This window comes from Orbicella franksi, chromosome 12, assembly GCF_964199315.1.
Source record: "Orbicella franksi chromosome 12, jaOrbFran1.1, whole genome shotgun sequence".
Classification (NCBI taxonomy): domain Eukaryota; kingdom Metazoa; phylum Cnidaria; class Anthozoa; order Scleractinia; family Merulinidae; genus Orbicella; species Orbicella franksi.
Window position 1 is genome coordinate 8,065,791 of NC_138156.1, and position 24,816 is coordinate 8,090,606.

General features: G+C 37.0%; 2 protein-coding genes across 3 annotated transcripts; one reads left to right on the plus strand and one right to left on the minus strand.

Moving 5' to 3' along the window:
- Nucleotides 1–44: 44 nt before the first annotated feature.
- Nucleotides 45–14,789, minus strand: LOC145463862 (poly(A)-specific ribonuclease PNLDC1-like). Its single transcript, XM_081447657.1, has 23 exons — nucleotides 14,598–14,789; nucleotides 13,509–13,560; nucleotides 12,865–12,938; nucleotides 12,693–12,732; nucleotides 12,371–12,446; nucleotides 11,411–11,458; nucleotides 10,840–10,878; nucleotides 9,980–10,047; nucleotides 8,954–9,054; nucleotides 8,308–8,387; nucleotides 7,858–7,940; nucleotides 7,429–7,489; nucleotides 6,691–6,760; nucleotides 6,416–6,507; nucleotides 5,822–5,886; nucleotides 4,965–5,032; nucleotides 4,799–4,852; nucleotides 4,418–4,460; nucleotides 4,097–4,193; nucleotides 3,220–3,309; nucleotides 2,938–3,026; nucleotides 1,777–1,875; nucleotides 45–809 (listed from the first exon to the last, which is right to left on the minus strand). The coding sequence occupies exons 1-23, from the start codon at nucleotides 14,677–14,679 to the stop codon at nucleotides 746–748; spliced, it is 1,635 nt and encodes a 544-aa protein (XP_081303783.1). The 5' UTR covers nucleotides 14,680–14,789; the 3' UTR covers nucleotides 45–745.
- LOC145463861 (uncharacterized) lies at nucleotides 14,730–24,702 on the plus strand. Of its 2 annotated transcripts, none has more exons than XM_081447655.1 (11): nucleotides 14,730–14,822; nucleotides 14,917–15,064; nucleotides 16,277–16,432; nucleotides 17,184–17,442; nucleotides 19,393–19,586; nucleotides 20,787–20,839; nucleotides 21,068–21,143; nucleotides 21,291–21,361; nucleotides 21,469–21,528; nucleotides 21,934–22,028; nucleotides 22,120–24,702. In XM_081447655.1, exons 1-11 carry the CDS (start codon nucleotides 14,778–14,780, stop codon nucleotides 22,676–22,678), a joined length of 1,716 nt encoding a protein of 571 aa, XP_081303781.1. In that variant the 5' UTR covers nucleotides 14,730–14,777; the 3' UTR covers nucleotides 22,679–24,702. The 2 variants fall into 2 exon arrangements, with proteins under 2 accessions (XP_081303781.1, XP_081303782.1); XM_081447656.1 differs by having other exon boundaries at nucleotides 22,123–24,702.
- Nucleotides 24,703–24,816: the final 114 nt, after the last annotated feature.

Sequence of the window (24,816 nt, forward strand, 5' to 3'; positions counted from 1 at the left end):
TTTAGTGAAAACAGCAACAAATAAACAAAACATTACACTGAAAATGCAGAAAACACACGAGGTTTTATTTAGAAAACGTTCTACTATAAAACTAACGCAAACGGCTGCAACATGCGAGAATTCATTCACAGTACGGTAAAATAAATATTATGTAAATGAGTTTCGGGATTATCCGATCTTAAGCCAGTGTCTTAAGAGACGAAATTCTCATCACTCTGTTTTGTTAGTTTGCATGCAGTAAGTTCTATTCTCATAGAGATGAAAAGGCATTAGAGATAAGAGAAAATTCAACTATAGCAAAAATGTACCTTCCCAACGAAACAGTTCCTCGTCTTTGGGCGAAATAAATCCCCGTATCCCCGTAACTTTAAAGAGAACACATTTCGCTCGCTTCGGTTTGCTTGTTTAATCGAAGTTTGATCGTTACAGAACTAAAAAGACGTTAGAGATAAAAGAAAATTCATTTAACGCGAAAATGAAATTTCCCAAGGAAATAATGAACACTATGTTTTGCCACCTTTGTTTGAAATTATTCCTTGTAGAGACGAAATCTTTATTGCTAGTTTATACGAAGTTTAATCCTCGGAAATAAAAAAAAAACGGTTAGAGAAACCGTAGAAGAAATTTTAGTTATTTAAAATAGGATTTATGAAAAAACATCACACAACAGCTTGGTTCGAAACTTTTTCCACCCGATCCCGACAAGTAATTACTAAATGTTCTCTTTCGATTAATAAATTAACTGCTATGTCCAAGATTTCCATAAATACACTGCGACAGCCGAGAGGACCACAGCGGTTCCGCTGCACCTAGCAAATAAATAGAAAAAAAAACAATATTGTCGGCTTGGAAAGATAGAAAACAGAGTCTATTTTGGGCATATTGTTGCCTTAACAAAAAAAAAAGAACGTTGGATTCACAAGCTATAAATTAATCCACCGGAAAAAAGTCGGCAGCTGAAAGTTAAAATATTATCAAACGTGATATTCCACACGATTAGATTGAATTCTTTTTTCTTCCGTGTTTATAAAAGCAGTTGTTTTTCGATCTCTGCACGTTTTAGTTTTTAAGGTTTTTCCGACGAAGCAACAAGCTACTTTTAGGTATACATTCTTCCTGGTAACTGCTAAATCGAAGGATCATGTCCTTGTCCGAGAGCCTGTCCTAGAAATGAACATTTCGCTTTCGTGGGCAGCTGTAGTATTTTAAAGTCATTATCATCTCTGTACCAGAGAAAACACCTGCCCACATAAGACAACAACTAGGGAAATAAGTTTCAGATCTATGATAATAATGGACCGCAAAATAAGGAATTCGTGCGTTTTAAAACTGCTACCAATGAATATTTTGTGCAAGGCACGCAGTAAGGTTTTCTTTTACTTTCCTTTATTGCCGACAAAATAGAATAAATGTTAACTGAGAATCGTCTATCTTTTTCCAATTGAATTTGAATTTACGTTTCGTAGAGGGGAATTTGAAAAAGCGAAACGTTTTTCGCTCTACGACTCTACGATACACATAATCTGCTTCAGCCCATAGGTGAACACAAATGCTATCACAGTTTCGCTTTTTGCACGAAAGAGTCGCCACATGAAAAAAAAAACAACAACAACAACAACAACAACAACAACAACAACAACAACCACAACAACCACCAACCAACTCTTCTTAAAATAGACAAAAACAGAAAGACCCCATAAGCTTTCGTTTTCCCCTCGGCTCCGGCTCTCCTTAATATCTCGGTGGATGTTCAGTATTATTTAGTCTCTTACTTACCACAGAGCTATTTTTATCTTGGGCGAATCTAAAAATGAGTTGTATGGTCGAACACTCAGCGTCTTGTGCCGTCTGAAGGTCCGTAAAACATCTTTTGCTCTAATAAAAAAAAAAAGAGTTACAAATAAATTTCATGGAATTAAAGAAAACTGAACATGAAATAAGATCACTTCCTTGGAGGCTTTAAGAACGACTTCAGCCCCAGCCCCACCCAGTGGGGCTTCCGAACGCGCATCAGGGTGGGAGTGAAGCAATCGTTTTTACCGGAAGACCGGCTACTTCAGGACGGCTGCAACGAACACTTTCTACTTAGCGTATAAAAAATTCTGTCAGTAGATCTTCTGTGCGGAAATCTAAGATTGTGTAGCATCGCTGTACCTTTTTACTACGCGCACTAGCGGTACACAGTACTGCACTCAAATATATTTTAAGAGACTTATTGAGCGTTTGTCTTTCCTGGAAATGAAACCTATCTTTGGTCGTGTTCTGTTGGGATCAACCGTTCCAACCGTAACAGGTTTGGGTTCATAAGGTTGATGTTTCTCAGTAGAACACTTTCGGTTGAAACGCGGCAATTCTTGGGTATATTCCGTACCAAGAAATTATGATCCTGGTCTAAGCAAATATGCACGAAGACGACCTTAGGGCAAATCGGTTTGGGTTCATAAGGTTGACGTTTCTTAGTGGAACACTTTCGGTTGAAACGCGACAATTCTTGGGAATAGTCCGTACCAAGAGATTATGATCCTGGTCTAAGCAAATATGCACGAAGACGACCTTAGGGCTAACTTCAAAATTGCCAGTCTCATGATTGCAAATATCCGAAAGCACATTCAATTCCTGGTAACGTAATAGCAACGCTTTCTAATTGATCTGATGTTTCGAGGAAGAGTTAGAAATATTACTGAAAAATTCAGTTCCCAAGAACACTTAAGAAAGGAAACCGCCGGTTATGCGACTTTAAAGCTCAAAATTTTTCAGTGAACTGAGGAGCGCACATGCTTAACTGCAAGTTTCAAAGTTTTCTTGTTAAAGAAGATTTTCTGGTTGTTACCCAGAAATTTAGTGCGAGGTGAGTCAGATGTACCCCAGCTTCAAAATGAAGATCTGTTCAACATAATCAAGGTTAACTGCCCTTCATTAGAGTGCTAATCCTCTCACCTTCTGTGCTGAGCAACAGCGACCAGTGCATGTTGCGAGTCCAAAATTTTCACATCCACTGAACCAAACTGCGAGAACTCTTGCGCTAACTGTAACAGGCAAAAAAAAAAATATTAGTGTTACAACTGACGACTTAGAGTGAGTTGTGAGGAGAGTAAAGCCCGTTCTCCGTCGTTATTTCTCTCCGTAAAAACTTCACACCCAAAAAAACACAGGGTAAACAGGGCAAAATAACGACTGATTATTTTACAATAGTTCCATCTATTCTACTTCAGCACGCACCGTCCTAGCAACAAGCGGCTTCTTCTTAACTTTAGACGTTACGTAAAGCCACTGTGGACGAACAGAGGGTGGGTCCGGACCAGTTAGGTTCTGAGAAGAAGAGAAAGAGAGAATGAATTGTTTCTTTACGATGTAACGAAAGATTATTTCTTCGTCACTAGAACTTGTATTCCTTATAACATATAGAGAGCGGTTTTTCAATTGATTGTCGAAAGTAATCAGACAATTACTTTGGTTTTGGTTTTGGTTTCACTACGGCGCGAGATTGGTTGGGTAGTCTAATTGGTAGTTTAGTATTGGTTTGGTTTGGTTAAACGGCCCTCAATTTTTTTGAAACCGCTCTATCAAGGTTACATTGCACGTTGTTTCCTTTTTCCTTTGCAATTTTGTTTTTAGTTTCAGGTTTTCAAAGAGGTTTGCTAATTTTAAACACAGCAAGTGTATCCATATCATGCGACAGAAATTATGCTGTATGTTACTCGTTTTGTTTCATTTCTCAGAACGGAGTATTGGACATGTTCAAGTACTGTATTTATTTTAAAGCTTGATGGAAAAAACGAGACGAAAGATCAAAAAATTTCGCTTATGTAACTGACGATATGTTCTTAAATATCACGCTCGACGTTTTTATGTAAAAGCTCCTCAGTTTTTTACATTTTCAGCAGGAGAGCAACTGGTTTTCAAAGGCGGGCAAACCTTTTAAAACTGAAAATCTTTAAAAGAAAAACTTTCCTCCAGACGATCAAACCAGGCGGGCAAAATCACCCTTACAGCCGATCAGTTTGCCCAGTGCTTGGTCCGCAATGAAACCTCTGATTATATTGAAGAAAAAAAAACAGAGTGCATGTATTATAATCAAGGGTCATAAGATACATACCACGTGCTGTACTCGTGCTCTGCTCAGGTGAATTAGATTCTCGAACGGTTTGAGCACGCGAAGAAACTTGGAGAAGGGTAGCGGACCTTCTGGAGGCCTGAGTAAACACAGAGAAGCACCAATAACAGTTATACAGTTTGTAACCAAGAGATAAATGTCAATTTTCCTTAAAAAATGCCTTACATTTCTTTTGGTATTAGCGGTCAGAACTTGGTGGAACATCAGAACAATATTCCTTAGTTCGTGGTTTTCGTAATTCTCTCATCCGTCTGATTGACAATTATAGAAATTCTAAGGAAAAATACGATTTTGATCACTTACTTTGATACCTTATAGGCTAGGATATGGGCCATCCGTAGGAACACTGTTGAAAACACATTCAAGAAATATAAGCTCTTGTAATGACACTGGACCTTGGCACACAGCGATAAATTTGAAACAGAAATTTCAAAAATTAGCCGTTGTGGTTCACTTTCTCCAGACAACGCAGAATTTGGTCATTTCACGTTGTTGTTTTGCCAAGGACAGCAAAGAAATGTACCAAGAATTACAACGCACGTGCACAACCATAGTTCTGCTCATTAAACCTTTTGTTTAGCGACGTTCCCGTTGCCGTTTGTACCGTTGCGGTTTTCATAAACTCCCTATTATCGTAATTCCTACAAAGTCTGAGAAACAAACAAATACTTGATAAGTACTGACCGAAACCGGAGAGGAATGAATCGTACCCAGCCTCGTGTGGCATTTTCTCGTCAACTGCAACATCAGAAGAGGAAATAGCAAGTTCGTGAGCATTTTAAACTCAACGATAAATGAATGTAGGATGGGGCATGATGTCTTGTCTTTAGATAACGCCTGATATACTCACCATATCTGTAGCATTTCTCTGCAAATGGTATTGATGGTGCATAAAGTGCAAAATATTGGGAATCCTTGCTGAAAACAAGAAGGAAGGAAAAAGAAGACAGAAAAACAAATAAATACAAGGACGGCGCATTAAAGTAGTTTGCAGGTGGTTAAATTACAGCACCAACAAGAACAAAAACGGTGGACAGAATACCCTCCCTCGGCGTTCCGAAGATAAGCCCCTCCCCTTCCAAGGGTCATGGTGACCCGTTTCTCGAGGGTCCCGAAAAGTTGTCGATGCTGAAAAGCCGTAGCAAAATCTCAATCAATCCTTATGACTACATGGCTGTTTTATTCACATATTCTTAATACGAAGAGAGGTGCCCTTTATACAAGAAGTTTCAGGAGTGTACAACTCTCAGTTTTTAGATACGGATTAATTAAAAATGGCTTTGCGGGCCCGAAAAGTTTGCGGGGGTTTCGAGAAACGGGGACCCGGTCTCCCAAATCGTAGACAAAATATTTCCGATAATCAATCCACCCTCCCTCTACCCTAATATAAGCCCATAGGCTGTTTAGATAGAGCTCTTAAAGAAAGATGTATCTTTTCCCATTATAAAGCGTTTAGGATTTCATGTCGTTAGAGTTTGTTCAGTGAAGTGAAGGCAAAATTCATTTAACGGCAGTAGAACGTTTTTTTTGCTTTAACCAAGTGAAACTATTCTAAACACTTGTGGTTGGTTTCCACTCAATTAGCATAACGGGGCCTGGATTTCAATTCTCTCACGCACCTTAACTTTCCTTCGTCCTGGTTTTCACTTGGCCCGGGCTTAAAAGATCAGCAACTAGATTGCTATCAAAATAAGCCTACCACCTTACCTTGAAAGCGCAGCGTGAAGCCTTTCTAAGTTCGTATCATCAAGGAAATTACATTGTGATAAAGCCTGCAGGAAAAACACAATTGGCGTTTAAGTGCATGATTTAATGAGGAACCGTCGGACTTCTTATTACGAACGTCTATATTTAATCTACTTCCCGGCTGAACTCTCCCTTCCCCGCGCTATATAGGGGTTGAACCCAGGCATGAGAAGAGAGTCCAGGATAACTTATTTCTAGTTTTCCAGTAAAATTTTCGCGTCAGTCGACTTCTTCCAGTTTCTTTAGATTCCGAGCGAATATCTGCTTTTTCTTCGAAAGTATGTTTTCTTTGAGTTGACCTAGCCGGCAGTTTAATGAACAAGGTCGGAACTGAAATTATTGCTCGTCCTTATCCTTACCCTTAGAATTTCAGTTTTAAGAAAAACTCCCAGTCTTTAAGATTTGAAGGTTAAAATGAGTAGTTGAAAAACGGTATACTTACATTTTTGAAAGAGAAAATAACTATCTGACAGCCGCCATAATTCGCTGAGGTGAGTTATCTATCTCGCCATCAAGTCGACCGACAATTTATCAAGTGTTTCCATAGGGACTTACCGGATTCCTTCTTATTTCAAAAGCAATGAACTTTGTGTCATGAATCAGAGGAAATAGCCTGTGAAGCTCGGATTTGAAGTCCTTAAAACTATCTGGAGGATAAACAAAACAAAATGGAAAACAGGTTAGACAGGTTAGGTCGCTATATGAACTGGAAACAACATGGCATATATATATATACTAGAAATGCCACAAAACAGGCTTGTCTGGAATCAGGCAAAACAGGTCCATCATGATAAGGAGCAAAACCCCATCTGAGGAGGAGCACATGTTACCTGGTAATGGTTTGTAAAATTTCTCGTAGGTCAGTAACAGGTCCGTCAAAACATTGTGTCCCACAAGAGGCTGACAGAAACAGAAAGAAGCAAATCGATTTAATGTTGAAACCTAATATCGCTGCCGGGAAAACGGCTCTTTTCATTTATAGGTTATTATTCCTGGCAAGTGAGCCAATCTAAAAGTTGTAAAGACTATTTCAAGTATTTTTTCCGCCATAAGTATTTCTGTTTTTGAAGAGAATAATCTGTGGGTTCCTTCTGCTAGTGGACTTCGAATTCTCTCAAAATAATTGTAGCATTTTCCTTAATATTTTTTGTTTATTCTGCGCCTTGGGCTTTATTGGAAAGATTAAAGTAACCTTGCTCATAGGGTAAAATTGCGAATTCTTCATAAATTTCTTCAAATCGCATTAAATACAGAGTATCTGGGAAAGTGATGCAAAACGACGAGTAGCATATGAAATAGGGAAAAAGAGTTGAAAATATGACGTGCAATGGAGTATTATTGACAAACTTGGAGTTGTTTGGAAATGTGATAAAACACTGTCTAAAGTATTTTACATATCTTCTACATCCAAACTAGCACTAAGAGGTCAACGGAGAAATCTTACAATACATATCAATCTTGTTAACTAAGAATATATTTCTGAACACCATCGCCGTAATGATTTCTTTTTTCGCTTCACCTCATGAATTATAAATGACTTTCAAAAAACGTACTTTACATGTACATACCTTTTCACACGTTGCTAGAACTTGGAAAACTCTAGAAAAACCAACCATGGCATTTATGATTCTGTGGAAGAGAATATAAGACACAATGTTAGATATGCAAACTAACTGGAAAATACACTGTAAAATCACACCTTGCAGAGATGACAATCCTGCTGGACTGTCTATTATGACAATGTCGTTATCTTAAATTCTTAAAATTCTTATTTTTTTTTACATTAGGGGTGTAGACTGTCATTAAAAAGTGTTTTTATTTTTTCTTTCTTGAACGTTAATTTCCATCTCACTGTCAAATACTGATATGTCTAGTTTTGAAAGTTTGAAGTTACTTTTCCAACTTTACTTCAAATTTATCCAGTGACAGTTTCAAGGTTGCTTTTATCCATATAAAAATAACCTCAGGGCTTATCATCGATTATCAGGATTTCTTACTTTTCTTGTTCTTGAGTAAGAAGATCTGAGTTACTTCCTTGATCACATTCATCATCCTCTGTGGGCAGTTTTGTGACAAGCACCTAAAGTGTTAATCAAAATTGAAATGAAATGAAATCTCAGAGACCTTCAGTAAAAATGAAAAATCTCCTTCCTTCCTTTTCTGCTTGGATGGGACATAAAACTAAAAGCCATCTAAAACAAACGGATTTTTCAAAGACATGAAAAAAGGCAGGGGTCCTCATCCATATCAAAAAGTGTTATTTCAATAACAAAACAACTAAGTAAATGCTCTTCATGGTTTTCATCACAATAACTAGACTTTGAGCTCAAGTTCCCATAAATCATACCTCTTGACCCACGGTGTTAGGAATTTTGCAAGTTATATATAATATATTTGTACTAAAAATTTTGATACCACTAAGATCTCCATCTGCTGTGATTATTTACCTTAAACTGTTTCTTGGTCTGGTATTTAATCCCAGGAAATCTTGTTCTTACTTCCTCAAGGAGAAGATACTGGGCTTGACCTAAAATAAATTAATGTCGAAATGAAATTCCTCTACAGGTTCAGAAAAATGAACATGTCTGCTCTAGACGTCTGATATCCTAAATTCCATTCACATGCTTCACTCAACAAGCATTGCCATTAGCATATATAAATTGAAGTGGGGTGTGTGCAAAACATTAAAAGACTTACGGTAACTAGTAATGTTCAACGAAACAAGCCTGCTTTTGGAGTAAATGACCAGAGGAGACAGCAGAAATTTAAGCTACTGCAAGGTGCTCATTTTGTCCTGCTGAACTTACTTTATTAAAATGTGTTTATAATTTGAAATTTTAAAACATTAATTTTGTTTAAGTAGACATAATGATAGATGCGAATGCAGCCATAACACTACTGGAAAAAAGACCTGAAAAAATTTTCATGCTTTGAACGGGATTTGCATTCGCATCTATCATCATGTCTACACTTAATTGTTACTGTTGGACGTCGATTACTATGGAATTTGTTTTAAGGTTCACAAGTATAGAAATATTACCGCCACTTATGGAAGAATGCATAATTTCAAAGCATAGGTATATGCTAACTTACAACTGCCAAGATTTAACTCAATTTTGTCTCCCTCCTTTGCTGATGAAACCCATTCCTCTATCTTTGCACAACATCTTTCCAGAATATCTTCATCTATTTGCCTATGAAGAAATTTGTTGATGTACTGTTTAACCAAATTATGCCACTGCAGAAAACAGGCCATTTTACGAAAGGGACAAAATATTTGGCCCCCAAAGGAAGGTCTGGGATGTGAGCCCACATCATATTGGTGAGAGGGGAACCTTCTCACAACTGTCTCATCCCTACATCCCCTGCTGGAGCATATCTAGGGTTTGGCAAAGTGGGGATCAGAGAATTGAAGGGGTGCATAGAAAAAAGCCTTAAGTGGCTCTTGATCTCATGCTAAATTCTCCTTTTTTCACAGAATGAAGTGGAAAGCAATTTGCTAAGAGAATCTTCCAGTCTATCAGATGTCACTTGGGGGATCTGGGGGGATTTTGAAATTTAGGTCCTCAGAAAAGTGATTTACAAACTTGTTTTGAGGGATGATTGTTGGCTGTTTAATATTTTTTGAAATCATCTCTGTTTTGAGCTGCATTTAGGTATTTACAATAATCAAGACCAATTTGGGAAATAAAACTAAAATTACAGTATATTAATTGGTATCTACTCTGGGAATACAAATATAAATACAAAATTTAATACAAATGAGATCAACAAGAAACATTCTTTGAGGTTTTTGGTCTGCAAATCTCTGAATGACAGCATCACAATCCACTGGCTTTTCAATGCTCATTAGCACCAAGCCAGAGAGTCTCTTCCTTCTCATTGCAGTCTGCAGGTTGTCTTGTAACAGTTTATAAACTTAACACTACAGATTAGTCACGTGCCACTTCAGAACCTGTAATTTCATTCACTCCCTGTTTCATGTGCTTCTTTTTTTAAAAGGACTAGGTTCATTGTCTCTGTTGATTGTTTTATTGTTTTCACAACCATTCCTAATAATCTAGTCTTCTGAGGGTGAATAGCACCCTTAAGCAAAGTCATGTTTTACATTGTAAATACCTTAATGTTTGTGACTGGAAAGTTGTATACAAATCACCATTTGTGTGATATTTTTTGACCAATGCCACCTGAAAATAAAGGAGACAAGTATGGTTTTACAAGTAGCTACCGACAGGAAAAAAACTATAATATCACAGCTGTAAGTGATCAACATTGCAAAGATCTTTGAGCATTGATGTACTCTGTCTGTAGGAGGTGCATTAGTCTAAAAGTTGGTGCACTGGAGTCCTGTGTCTGGTCACTTCACCATCAGGGCATCTTGTCTCCTAACAGCAACAAGGATATAAACTAGTGTACTTAGAGTAGTCAAGGAGAATTAGCTGTGGTGTTGGTATTTTACGTAAATCTCTTGACATAAGACTTCAGCTAAACTATCAAACAATTAAATCCAACGTCATGTTTACCAAACAATGGTTGCTTTCAAACCTTGATGTTGCATGAGAATTTTTGAATAGTTAGTCAGGACTTGAGAGAAACAAAAGAACACAAGTTGAACCCACATTAAAATTTGTCCCACAACACGAGCTGTGTGAGTTATACATTCAGCTAAACAAAGTAGAACACATTTCAATCTCTTTGGGCTGTGGTTTAGTGTTAATAAAATAATTTGGTGCCGAGGGAACTTCACATGGTGGCAAGGTGGCTTTCATGGTGGCAAGTTCACTGGTGGTAAGACTCCTTAGAGGTGAAGTGACCTTACTGTAATTCTGGAATCCGGATGAAGATAAGAGAAAGCATGGGTGCAAGCAAGGCTAAACAAAGGCTTATCATGTGTTGAGTTCTTGGGAAAGAAACGTACCCCTGTAGCTCTCATAGTACCTCTATCCACCCTGGAAAATTGCAGTTGATTAATCCTTTACCTGGTCATTATTCAAGAAAGGAATTCCATTGTAAATAAACTGTAGAATAATGAAAGATAAAAACCATTTTTAGGCAAGGAACTATTCCTTCCAGTCCATACATTGCAAATACTGCAAACAGGTAGTTAAAGGAACTATGTCAATGACCAGTGTCTTGAAAAAAGAATTGGACATTTTGTCTAGTTTGACATTTGTATTCTTAATTTTGTCTCAGTCTTTTGCAGTCAAAGCCATCATTGTTTATCTTTATAGTGTGTTACTTACCTGGGAGGGAGGAAAGGGAGGGGCAGAAACAGCACAAATACTTCAGAAACCTGAGCCCTATAAACACTTGACATCTGCAGCTTAAAGGGCTCCCCCACAATACCATACAGTAATGCGAGCCTCCTTGAAAGAGTGTCTTGATTTCAACTTAGCCTAATACATTTAGCCCCATTTTGTGATATTTAAGCTCTTAGTATAAAAAACGACTTAAAATGTATGATATGCTCCTTTACAAGGAGCTTGAAACTTGGGCTGCAAGGAAGTAGGAAAATAATGAACTTAAGAAATCGTCTTATTTTAACAATACCTTATTGAAGTCAAAGTTGTGCTGGCATAAAAATTGCAGACTTGATGCCTGGAAAGAAATAACAAGATCTCAGATCAGTCTCAACGATTATTTAATAACATTTATCATATAAAATTTAGTGGTATACCGAGTGGTAGCATGTCAATAAAAACAACATCCCACAAGTGAGGATTTCATTTTTATTGACACATGACTGTGTGATATCATCTTTCATATCATTTTTGTCTCTTAACTGTCTTAAATTTCTTTGTGTATGATCGAAACGTCTTCAGATCTTCCTCGGAAGTCCTAGGCAATCCTCAGCAATCCTTGGCTTCAGCAATCTTCAGAAATTTTCGGAAAATGTCCAGAAACGTTTCTCTGGCCTTCAGACAACTATTGGAGAATCTTCAGAAATCTTTGTAAAGTGGTCACAAATCTTCAGAAAATCACCAAAAATATTCTTATGTATTATAATGATAATTTTAGATAATAACAAAATAAAATTACATGGTCACTTGGAGATATGAAATTGCTCTTCTCATGTTGGAAAATATTTCACTCGTTTGCTGTGGTCACTTGTGAAGTATTTTTCAACACTTGAAGAGAAATTTTGTATCTCCAGGCAGCCATGAACTATCCTCTATTTAATACTATACTAAATATTTCAGTGTGAAATAAATGTCTTCACTGTTGGAGAATATTCTGTGATAAAATAAACTTATGAGGACAGTTCAACCACGTCCAATGAAAGAAAAAGAACCATGAAGAGATAAGGAAACCATGGCTTATGATGAGTCAGAGACAGTTTAAATGGATGAACTAGGACAGTATCACTTATCAGTGTACTGCAATAAACAGATTCTTCCTGGAATCTGATAAACACTGAAACCATGTCCCTCTTTCTGCTTTTGGCAGAGAGGTTCTGCAATGCTCTTTACTGCCTATTTTAACATTTTCATAGAAGACAATAAAAATTACCTGACTCAAAAATCTTACATCTACAGGTCCAAAGGAATGAGGATACAAAAAGAAGTTATATGTATGTGCTACATATCTGTGGATGAAAAGAAAAGAGCAGCATTTAAGTGACAATGGCAAGGTTGATAATAAAGGTTCACAATAAATTATTATTAAGTTTAGAGCTATGCTAGATATAATATCATAATCTAAGTACATATACAAGTCATGTATTTTAAAGTCATATACATTGTATTATCATTATATTGTATTATCAGTATGTATGTCAATTAACCCCTTATAATATTAGAGAAAAGAAAGACTAAGTCTTGAAGGGGCATACTTGTTGGAATCCTCTTTTGACTGAACAAAAGCTGTCAACCCTGTGCAATAAAATAAGTTGAAAAAAAAAACCCATTATGGACTAATAATTAAATGTATGAGTCGTGAAGGAAGGCTAATAATTAAAAAAATATATTAAAAACAACATATTCAAGCAACTTAGCATAACTTACCAAACTGGTTGATCAGAAACTGAGAGGCAGTTTTCTTTAATTTTTTGTATCTTGTCTCAGGGTCGTCAAACAAGCTAGTATGTAAAATTCAGTACATTTCATGATCAAAATTACTGGTTGACATGTCAGAGGTGTTGTTTTAGGCACATTTAGCTCAGCAAGGTATTGAGAGAGTGAATACTTTGGAGAAAATTCATTTTGATCTTGAATAACTTCATGATTAGCAACCTTGGTTTAATTAAAAGCAGGATATAGGAACAATTTCTTGAAAAAGAAAAAAAGGAGCACATGGTTAAAATGTAGTGTTTATTGTATTATATGCCCAGAAAATAGCCATGCTCCTTCTATGAAGGATTTTTGACTTGAACTCCACCCACTCCCCCAACAATCCCTCTGCAAATTCCAGTTTGGCTAATACATTCCTTTAAAAACTTTTTGCTTTTGAGACCCCCATCCACTAGAATTTTCCAATAACCCTCCTTTGGGTGGGTGTGCATATTTTCTGGAAACTTGTACACATTTTGTGGGAAATATGCTTGTTGGAGAGAGGGTGCTAAACTGAATTATTGTGACATATGAGGTCATTTTATTACACAATCTAATTGCCTTTATAACATCAAGCGCTCAAAGAAAACATTTATCACCTTGGTTGAGAACTGTCAGTTGTATAGAGGCCGGTAAACTCTGTATCAATAGCTATAAAATATAGAGAAACAGTACTGGTGAGTCGCAGATATCATCTTTGGAGACCCAGAGGTAGTTAGTTAGGACAGGGGGAAATAAATTGGGAAAAAATTGAAGTGTTGAAGGTTTACAACATTTACGCCATTTAGGTAAAAGGTTTACGCCTTACTTGTAAACCATCGATGCTTCAATGTTTGCCCGATTTCCTCCCACCCCAACTACAGTAACTGCCCCTGGATCTCTGAGGATGAACAGATATGTATGGGCCCTGGGCCGGGTTGCTCGAAAGCCGGCTAACGCTAATCCAGGATTAAAAGTTAACCAAAGTAACAATTTTTCTTCTACAGAAATGTTTTTCACTGCTTATGTTTTGTGTAGTTTGAGATTACTCAAGCTCAAAACTGAAGGACAAACAAAATAAACAGAAAACCTAACCAAAAATGTACAAAAATGAAATCAAAATTCTCGCTAATCCTGGGTTAGCTTAATCAGGCTTTGAACAACCCCGCCCTGGACTCTATTTCGCTGTTTCTCTTTTTTTTTTTTTGTGGGGGGGGGGGGTGGTGGTGGTGCTGCAGTATTCCTTTGTGAGGGGATGGTGCTGCAGGTATACCTGTTGGAAATTAATGAGGGGAGCTCTAAAGCTGTATATTTAGTAAGGCCATAAATTGTCAGCAAATCAAAGAATATCGGCCACTAAACCATAAATTACTATGAAAATGACTGGACTAACCAGAGGATGTGGTTCAAATTTGAATCACCCGTGATATTCAGCCTGGTACAGGACAGTACAAACGTCGGTTATATCAATCCCCTCTCCCTCCCCCCTCAAAGGGAAACCTGATTTCAGGGATTTTTTCACCTTTCATAAACTTACCATTGTTCATCTTCATTCTGAATTATACTAGACTAAAACTGAGATCAATAAATCTACGCCATGCAAACAAAACTTGCAACGTGCGATGCACATCAGTCTGCTTAGTGACTGACATAGCAAATCCCTGCATGGTAGAGATACGCACTGTATCCTTTAGCTAACGCCTACACACCTACGAAGGCACTTTGCTCGATCGCTTCCTTAATCTCTGGAAATAGGTCCTCAAAGTTGTTCCGCACAACTTCGACCATCATCAACCAGGCGAATCACAATGGAACTGTAAAGACTGGTTGCTAATTCGAAGAGACCCGTATCACGTGACGAAGGTTTCGTTTTCCCGCTAAATTTCAAGATGGCGCCCGTGGCATTCTCGTTCGTGGTTCGCTTCAGCTCCGAGGTTTTTCACAAAAAGCTCCGTTATTTTGAATTTTCGTGGTATGTCAGTTGCCCGTTAAATAGATTGTTGACAGTATGGCTTGCTTTTTACATAGGATGCTATTTTCAAGGCTGAAAATTTGTGCAAAGGGAAGCCAGACGCGACTGGCGCCTGGAAATGTGCTAAGGAGGACACAAGTTGTGGTCGCATGGAGGCTGAATTTCAACTGGAGAAGGCTTCCTACATAAGCCACATCGACATTGGTGTGTATTAAAAGTCTTCCTTTCCTCCATTTGTGTGTATTAACTGAATTCTTTCTTGTATATAAGCTACTGTTGTCTTTGTAATGTTGTTATTAGAGAGAGCTGTTTTACGTAAGTCCAGAACAATAGCTAGACAACAATAGCTCTGTTAATTGCATAGGTGATGCAAATAAATTAAGTGACCACTAATTTTTAGCTTTTGTTCTGCAGTGCTCTGGAATTTCTTAGACAATAGAGTGAATTCGTATAACCCGTTCCTTATATGTTAATGAGGCGCATAATATTCTAATGACCAGTTTGGTTACGCAAGAAGTCGTTTTGCCGTTGGAATGTACTGGACTGTTTAAATCTGAACCAGAATCTTATTTGCAAGGAAAACAAAAACAGTGCAGGTGCGCGAAATACGCGTAGTACTTTTGAATATTCTTGCCATTTTTTTGATGTTACGTTACATTATATGGCTGGCTTTCTGACGCCTGTGGCTGAGAAACATTCGTGCAGGTACTTGTACGCGCGCATGCAAGCATCGGAAGAAAACAATATCTCATTTATTTGAATAAATGTCCATAATTAGGAATTTGAAGTGCTAGGAGAGTTTTCTTTTCTATTCAACCTTAAATTCTGAAAAATTTGGAAACGGGGACAAAAGGTACGCAAATTTCCCGGGAAATTAAATTTTCCAAAAAAAAGCGGAAATTATTGAATTTCCGCAAAGCGAACCATTCAACTGAAAATACTGGAAGGAAAATCAAATTTAGGACAAAATTCCGGGTAAGAAAGTTTCGAAGATTTGGATACACCTTGCGAGGTTGTTCTTTTGTTCCTAAATTCCAGAAAATGCTCTTCCATTCATCAATGCAAATTTCCAGAAATTCAAACCGGAATTTTTTACCAAATGGAAATTGCCATTGGTTTCAGTTTGGCGCGTGCTTTTTTAATTGTTTTTCTCATTACCATTCAGTTATTCTTATTAGCATATAAAAAACAGGTTATACGAATTCACTCCAATGAGCCCTTAACACTTTAACAGAGCTCAGTTATCAAACATAAGAATAATCCAAGGTTACTACCAGTTTTCAATTCTGCAAATTTTACATTGAAATTATATATATACGCTATATATTCCGCAGTTTAAATACACGAATTCCATACATTCTATTTCAAAGGGATAGTGTATGTTGGTCACTCTTTATTTACACCCACTGTTTTCAGGTAACTGTGGTTCTGCCTTCATTGAGGTCTTAGTGAGAAACTCTATGTGGCCTCAGGACAAGCCCTTTGTCACTTTATTGCCATCAGCCATGCTAATGAATCCTGTTGAATGTAAAAACTGGACCAAGACACACACCGTTCGAATGTTTAACTACAGTATGTATTGTAAAGGAGTGCAAGGAGTGTATGTTTGGTAGCTTTATTGTCAAGTGTTTTTTTTTTAATCTGTCTTCCTTACATGACTTGCTGCCACCATTATGTTTGACTCTGGAAGCTCAGAAAGGCTTTCTGAGATAACTAATTTATGACATCAATGAGCAATCAATGGGTACTCAATGGGTAATCAATTGATTAGTTTTTGACTATTGCTGATCAATGAGCAAGGCTGCTGGTCTCAGAAAAAGTATGAGGAGCCCAGAGGTTCCTAACCATGAAATCCAGGGTGCCCAGCACTTAAGCCTATGAAGAAAGTAAGTTTCCAGTCACCCAAAGGCAAAAGTTAGTTGCCTGTGGCAATCAATGAATAACTGATAGATCACGGAATTTTCAGCCATCAATTAATCATTTAGTGCATTGAATAGTCATTGATTACATTGATTAGTCATTGATGACATTGATATAATCTTGTGGCTATGTTGTAGGTCAAAATGAAATTCAGGTTAAAGTGATTTTAACCTAGTTTGATTCCCAATTTCCTTTATTTTCTAACCCTAATTATTCACGATCCATGAATAATTAGGGTTAAGAGACAAAGGAATTTAATTTTAAGCTGAATTCATTTTCTACAATAGCTACACAAGCCATGCCAAATCAAAAATAGAGAAATAAACACTTAATGATGAAAATAATATTTACCCAGGCGAGTTAATCAATGATATTAATGGAAAATGAAACACTTCTTTTGCAGATGCATTTTCCAAGCAAGCACTAGAAAGTCAGTGGGATCGTGTAAGAGTTATTTGTCGTCAACCTTATAGGTTGGACAAACAATTTGGATTGTCATTCATGAGAGTAGGGTCTCCTCCAAATGACTCTTTCCCATCCTCTCCAGAAGGGGTGTCTGGCAAAACTGCAACATCAACATCTGGGCAACCTTCAGATGAGGAAAATGACGAGGATGGTGTAATGAGGTTAAAGAAGGCTTCAGGACTTATGGGATGTCTCAGGTAAGAAACACAATTTCAGTCATTTAAGTGGACAACTGGATACTCAAGTGTCTTTATTAATCTTGTGTTCAGTTGCATACCAGACATGTCTCTTGTTTGTCTCTCAATTTAAATTTTTTTTTTTTTATGTAAATATGCAATGCACTACACAGTGATTGTAGAGCAACTTCATCAGTGTGGAATTTTGCAATCAGATCTCAGAAATCTTTGATGCATGGACTGGCTGATTATAGGGATATTAATTCAGGAGATTGACCAGGCATGTAGGGATCTTGCAGGGACATTGAGCAATGATTTACATGTAGTATGAGAGTCATAAGACATAAGAATTGAGATGTCCAGTAGTACTTCTTTATTAGCATGATTAAACAACTTATTGTTCTAGGTAAAATTTTACGGAAAGCCATAAAGATTTTTAGGGCACTTATAATGCATATCTTTTGATCATAGCACTTAGCTGCTGTATATAGCATTATTGGCTAGTACTTTTATATTTGCAACTTTCCCACCCACCCTCTTCCACAGATGTTAGCATGATCTTGTTAGTTATGTTTGTGATTACTTTAATTATTGTCTTAATCATGTCTAGTTTCAGTGTAGTAGATATTGTATTTCCTTGTGGGCCAATAGTTATACACATGATTGTAGATATATTATTAGATTTGTATTGTATACTCAATAAACTGCCTGATCCCAAATGTGCATCATATGTCTGTCTCTGGGTTTAGCAAGGTCTGAGGCATCTGTTTTCACACCCCCCAAATGCTATAATGCATTGACAGTACTGTTATTGCAAAAGGACAAACAAAACTTGTCTTTGTACAAAGTGAAATTGACTGTAAAAACTTGCCCTCATTTAATTTTAAGAAAATGAACAATTTGAAGTGTATAACAAGAATATATAAGGTAAACTGTTTGCAAAATTTTTGTTGAATCTCTCGCGACTGTTAAGTGTGTGCAGGGTCCGAAATTGCACTTTCCTGGTCGCCAATGCGACTAAAAATTTTGCTCTGGCGACCAGAATTTCACAACTGGTCGCCAGTGGGTGATTAACTATTTCATGCCATGACAATTATACAATAACTTTGATTTTCAGCCAAATTGATTAAAATAAAATTCAAAGCCGCCCGCCAATTGGGCACTTACTTTTTACCTTCCCGCTGCTTTTGAAGTATGAAACCAATTTTCCTCATTATAAATCTACCACAACGTTTCACAGCTACGATCAGTGCGAAGCTTTGCCGCCATGTTTTTTCAGCGGTTTTCCATAACATACGTATTGCAGGTGCAAGAGGCCATGTGCGTTCTTTCGCCGTAAATACTTATTCAGACGATTTGGTGTCCAAAGATGTTCTGAAATCTTTCCATAATTTATTACAAGGTGGAGACGGAACATCCGTGAAGAAATTAGTTGAAGATTTAGATATTCTCTGGGTGTCAAAAGGCGGAAATGTAGATCTGTCAAAGTAGTCAAAAGATGATTTGCGTACTGGTTTGATTCCTGATTACATCAATTGCAAATATTTTGCCGGCAAGCCCATGGCGCCCAAAAATTTTGGTTTCTGTTTCGCTGTGAAGGAAAAATTTTATTGAAACTTTTTGGCGACCACATTTTTCCATATGGCGACTGAAAAAAAAATTTCAGTCGCCAGTTGGCGCCTGCCTTAAAAAGTTAATTTCGGACCCTGGTGTGATAAAAATAATTTCCTTATGCAAATAAACAAGAAGCCCTCAGTCACTCTAGGTCTCTGTGGTCACTTTAACTACATGTCAGTAAGCCCCATGGAGGGTCAGTTAGTACATTCGGTGATTTATAAGTTGTTCATGTCATTTTGAGGAAAGCTTAGGTTGAGAACCAAGCTTTATTTAACTCGATTTAAACATACTTGTAAAATTTCTTTTGTCATTAGCTTGTTGTTAACTGACTTATGTTGATACATGTATTTATAGGAGTTTAGAAAAAGGTAGCCCTGAGAGTCCACTCAACAGAGCAGGGAAAATGTTACAAGCTGCTCTAGATAGCAGATCACCCACAACCTCTAGAATCAGGCCCAGGAACAAAAGATCTTCTCAGTCATCATCAGAGATTTCATCTAGTCCTGAAAGTCCTTATGGCAGGAGATACTGTCAGTCACCCAGTGAAGGTTAGTTTAATTGTTTTGCATAACACTAAGAATAAGAAAAAGAAGAAAAAGAATGAGTTGGTTCAAATTAAACAAATAAAAAGTCAATGTAAGAATAAAAGCGTGCAAATTGCATCAGTAAATGCCTAGACTGTGACCAGTCTCTCTTTGCTCAAAGATCCATGATGGTAGAAACACAAGCGAAAAGAGGGAAGTGGCAAAACTGCAAGCTGCGATTATCACCTCCTCTCGATTGTTTGCATTCCTTCCCTTGCAGATCTTTGAGTACAAGAGAGACTGTTTGCAGTCTAGTTAAGTCCTTATTTGAATTAATGACCAGAGGTACCCATGACTAGACCCAGAAAAAACATTTTGAATGGATATTGTTAATCACAGTCAATTATTGACTCTGACAGACAATGAATCCACCTGTAGGAACTAAGATTTTTCAGGTTTCAGATCATAAAAAGTCTTGGATAGATGTGGTATCTATGGTCCATTTAGGCCATTTAGGTTCTTGAGGCAAGATAGGTTCTTACTTTCGTAAATGGAGAAGGTGCGTGTTGCTTGTCCAAATAGGTATGGTCCTTTTTATAAGAAACATGTTAGTATGTGTAAAATGCTTATACAGTAAACACCCTGCTCTTACTGACCTTTTCAATGATCTATTCCTGTAGTTTCTTCATGGAAAATCCACTTCCCATTTATGCTTTGTTCAGATAAAAACCAGTTTCATCAACAAGTTATGTACTTCTAGTAGGATCATGTGTACTAAAGTCATCCACTGTTGAGTGTCAATCAAGCCCTGATGAGATTGACCCTCGATCAACACTTGATTGACACTTGATCGATACTCTATTGACATGTCTGTCGGCAGTTGAATAATTTTTGCAGATAAACCATCAAGTGTCGATCAATACATATGAGTTGGTGGACACTCGGCCATATGTTGACCGACACTCAATTGAGTGTCGATTGAGATGTTGCTCAAGTATTGATCAAGATTGATCGAGTGTTGATCGAAGGTGATCAAGGACATTGATTGACACTCGACTGCAGATGCATGTAGTACACGATACATGTAGTGAGGGTTTAAGTGCCAAGAGTTTGCGTTTTTACTATATTTGAATATCAGTCTAGTTAATGTAGCTGTTTCTTGACACTGTTGTAAACTGATAAATGCTCCTACAGGTAAACGTTTCCGTTCTATAATAATTATAGGCCCGAAAGAAAAGAAGAACAAACCAGAGAGCAAATGGAGCCTTGCTGGGGATGTAAGAATACCTCTACCATAAGTAGTTATAGCTTATGTGAAAAACTATTCAAAGAAAGAAGTATGTTACGTATAACATGAATTTTATAAGTTGTGCTTACTGGTATTAGTGCCAGTTTTCAGTTTATGCTAAAAAAAAGACATTAAAAAGAGATTGTTTGCATGTTTTTGTTACCTTTACGTCTTTCAGAACTCAAAATTAACTGCATTCTATATCTTGTTCTAACAGATTCGTGATGAAGTTGCATTATTTCTAGAGGAAATTGATTTCACCAAGATTGATCTTCAAAAGTTTACATTTGGAGGTAATTTCTATCTGTGCCTTGGTGAAGTTGAGGGAGACTTATTTTAATTTATGATAAGTGCATGTACCATGGATTCTAGAGTGAGAGGTCAAGGTTTGAGTCCTGTCTGGGGTAATATTGTTAGTAAACTTTGTTTTGTTTCTACAGACTTGAGGAGCCAAATGGAAGCACAGCGAGGTTGTTCTCTTACAAAAGCAGAGAAAAGAGTATTTCTTCAGGTAATAGTCAGTTAGCCTTCCAAAACAACATTTTCTTATACAACTATGAATCTTGAAGAATAGAAAGTTGTGGTATTCTCAATTTAAATTTGTGTCATTTTTTACAGATGACTAAAGCTGCCATTGAGAAATCCGTGCCACCTACCTCTGATAGCGATGATCAAGAGGTACAATATAACTAATTGCTTCTGATTTGCCAAAATTTTCTAAAATAAGGACAGCACCTAAACACCTTTGATTTCAAAACAAGGCATGTTTCACAACTGAAATTCAAAATGGTTGTTGAACAACTGGAACATGCCATTTTAAAATCAAATGTGTCACACTTTCTAGGAATTATGCACATTGCCATATCTTTAAGAATTCACTGAATATCTGGAAAAAGCATGCAAATATTCTGCCTGAAGTTTAGTGCAATAACTGTTAGTATTTCAGACTTCGAGACAAGGAAGATGAAGTAAATACATTTGTCTGTGCATATAAAAATAGTTCAGAATTTTGTCAAAGCAATTGGTGAAGCTGTAATAAGTTTTGCAATTTAAGGTTTGCCTCTGGTTAAAACTATATTTCAGGATGTTCTAGAATTATCTGCGAACAAATGTGATGTCAGTCCAACTGTTGCAAAGACTAAAAATCCTAACAGAACAAACAAAAAGACCAATGAAAGGTTTGTTGACTCAATGTACAACTTTAATTTTGCATCAATTTCTTTGTCCCCTTTCCAACTTATAATTGAGAATTATTGTTTTCTGATGTAGCAGTAGTAAAACACTCAATTCTAAGGAGAAAACCCCTTCAAGTGCTAAGCAAAGTCCACCACTGCCTTCTACAACAACTGCATCTACACCTGAAAACAAAAACTACAGAAGAAAGAAATCTTCAATAGTCCTTGATGACGAAATATTCAAGGTGGACCTCCCCTCGGCTTCATCAAGTATTCCTGTCGATGATGACACTGACGATCTCCCCTCCATGTTATACTCTTCTGAAGACAACATACCAGCCAGGCAAGAGTTCTGTTATGGCAGAGACTATCAGTCATCGCCTATCAAGAACAATTCATCAGATTCCATGGTAGAATGTCCAATCTGCAGCAAGTTCTTTCCAACAGCTGAAGTGGAATTCCATGCTGCCTTGTGTGTCAATGAAACAGATCCTACACCAAGCTTGGCAGCACCCGAGGATGACTTGATGCCATGCCCGATTTGCTCTAGATTGTTTTCTTTGGCTCAGATAGAGCAACATGCAGATGAGTGTGTTGAGACAAGCATAAGTGAAGGTAGCAATAACTTAGAGAGAGAGGGGATAACCATTTGATTAGATCTACAACGATTACATGTATAAATCACTTACCTGTGTATAAATTATTAGCATGAGAAGATTTGAAGTTATTTTAATTTTTTTTCCACAAATCTTGTACCTCAAATTTCATGGTAGAAAAAAAAATATTTTTAAAATTTCACCGACATTGGACTGGGAGAGAAATGAGAAAACTAATGAAGTAATATATCTTAAAAGTGCTCGGTATTGGATCCAAGTTCAGCAATTAGACATTTTTAAGCACTTTTTTAGAAAAGAAACTTTTGTTTAGTGTAGTAATGTAAGTTTATCACTTGCAGCTATTATAAAGGTGTATTAGTGTGCAGCTGAAGTCATTACAATACTATAGCACTAGCCAACCCTGGATGTAATATTTGGTTTGGAATTATATTATCCATCAGAAATCAAACGTTGTACTAATGGCTAGTTTTCACCCTCCACCAATTGCTGGACTCCCAATTTCTTTGTTTCTTTTCAAACTAACATTGAAAATTGCCTAGCCTAAACGTCTGTTGTAGCTGTATGGAAAATGCTGCGTTTTTCAGGGCTTATATCTGGAATATCTACAGACAAATGGTCCTTATTTTATGACAAGGGGCTTACAAGTGGTTTCCAAAGTTTTTTCAAGTTCTCTTGAATGTTAAAGAGAACTTATTATGTTTCAAAAGAGTTGGGTGTGCTTTCAGCCATTCAGACTGCACATTTTCTCTGACCAATCATTTCACCTAACTCATGGAATATAGATTCATGGGAAATTATAACATTTAATGTCCTTTATTGACCATGGTACCTTAGTTGCCTCTACCTTGATTAAAAACACCAAATAGTAGAGGGCTTATCATCTACACTGTTCAGTGAAAATACATTTATCTTATTTACCAACCAAGGCTGGCAAATAGTTTTTTCGCTACGGTATTGCTTTGAAAGCAACTATTGTGTTGAATTTCAATTAAAGCTGTTTGGTCCAAATCTGGCACAAAAAGTGGTACTGATTGCAGAATTTGTTATTAGAATCCATAATTGTTTGACTCTATGTTGAATGTCTTGCAGTGTATTCAAAGCCTTGAAAAGTTGCCAAAGTTGGAATTTTAGAATAGTCCCAACTCGGGGTTCGGATGGGAAAATCCAGATAGCTTGTGCACATGCGATTAGCCAATCAGATTTAAGGATTAAAGTGCCTATGAAGTAAAAAATAATTGCTGCTTATTTGAAAGGCTTTTCAAAGTAAAGAAGAATGGCGTTTCCCTTTTTGGAATATCTTGTTTCGTTCTAGAGATATTTACGTTTTTGTATTATGCAAATGAGGAAAGTGATGACGTCATAGGTGGTTCCACTTGAACAGTAAAACACTGAATCAAGAATATCTCCAGGAATATTGGAGCAGTGTTCTTCAAACTTGGCACCACAAATGTGCATTACAAAAGAAACAGAATGCCACCTTCTGTGTTGTTGCCATGGCAACACTTTTGGCTCCAGTCTCTTTCTGTGAAAAACCAAATATGCCAATTTGCAACCCTTCGAAAAGGGACAGAGGGTCTTGCCTGGAACACATATGATTCCCATATTGTCTTAACTCTCCCCATTAGATTGTTGGGAGTGGATGATCCTTGTTTAAGATAAAATCTCGTAATGTTAGTTTTAATTAAAACAGGACCAGCGGCATAACTGTTGTCATGGTGACGACATGATGGGTGCCATTTTGCTTCTTTTGTGATGTACATTTCTGGTGCCAAGTTTAAAGAACACTGCTTTAATATTGCTAGAGATATTCTTGATTGAGTGTTGAACTGTTTTAGTGGAACCACCTATGATGTCATCACTTATAATACGAAAACATGAATATCACTATAAAGAAAAAAGATATTTCAAAAAGGATAACGCCATTTTTCTTTACTTTGAAAAGCCTTTCAAATAAGTAGCAATTATTTTTTACTTCATAGGCACTTTAAGGATTCTGTACCATTGAGCAGCTGGAGAAAAAATAATCTTTAATATTGTGTACTTCACATCACAAGTATCTGTCCCTGCGTGCACTTAACATTTGAGTGCAACAGCCCTGTAACGTAATAAAGCACACAGAAATGTAGCCAGTGCTCTTGCTAACTGAACCTTAATTTTGAGAAATAAAACACACG

Bases quoted from the DNA above. Each gene is read 5' to 3' on its own strand.
- LOC145463862 (XM_081447657.1), bottom strand. From the start codon at position 14,679: ATGATGGTCGAAGTTGTGCGGAACAACTTTGAGGACCTATTTCCAGAG. The intron at 10,879-11,410 runs GTATTGTTAAAA...ATTATTCTACAG, and splicing joins ACAACTTTGACTTCAATAAG to TTTATTTACAATGGAATTCC. The intron at 5,033-5,821 runs GTAAGGTGGTAG...TCTTGTTTTCAG, and splicing joins CTTCACGCTGCGCTTTCAAG to CAAGGATTCCCAATATTTTG.
- LOC145463861 (XM_081447655.1), top strand. From the start codon at position 14,778: ATGGCGCCCGTGGCATTCTCGTTCGTGGTTCGCTTCAGCTCCGAG. The intron at 21,529-21,933 runs GTACAATATAAC...ACTATATTTCAG, and splicing joins CTGATAGCGATGATCAAGAG to GATGTTCTAGAATTATCTGC. The intron at 22,029-22,119 runs GTTTGTTGACTC...TTTCTGATGTAG, and splicing joins AACAAAAAGACCAATGAAAG to CAGTAGTAAAACACTCAATT.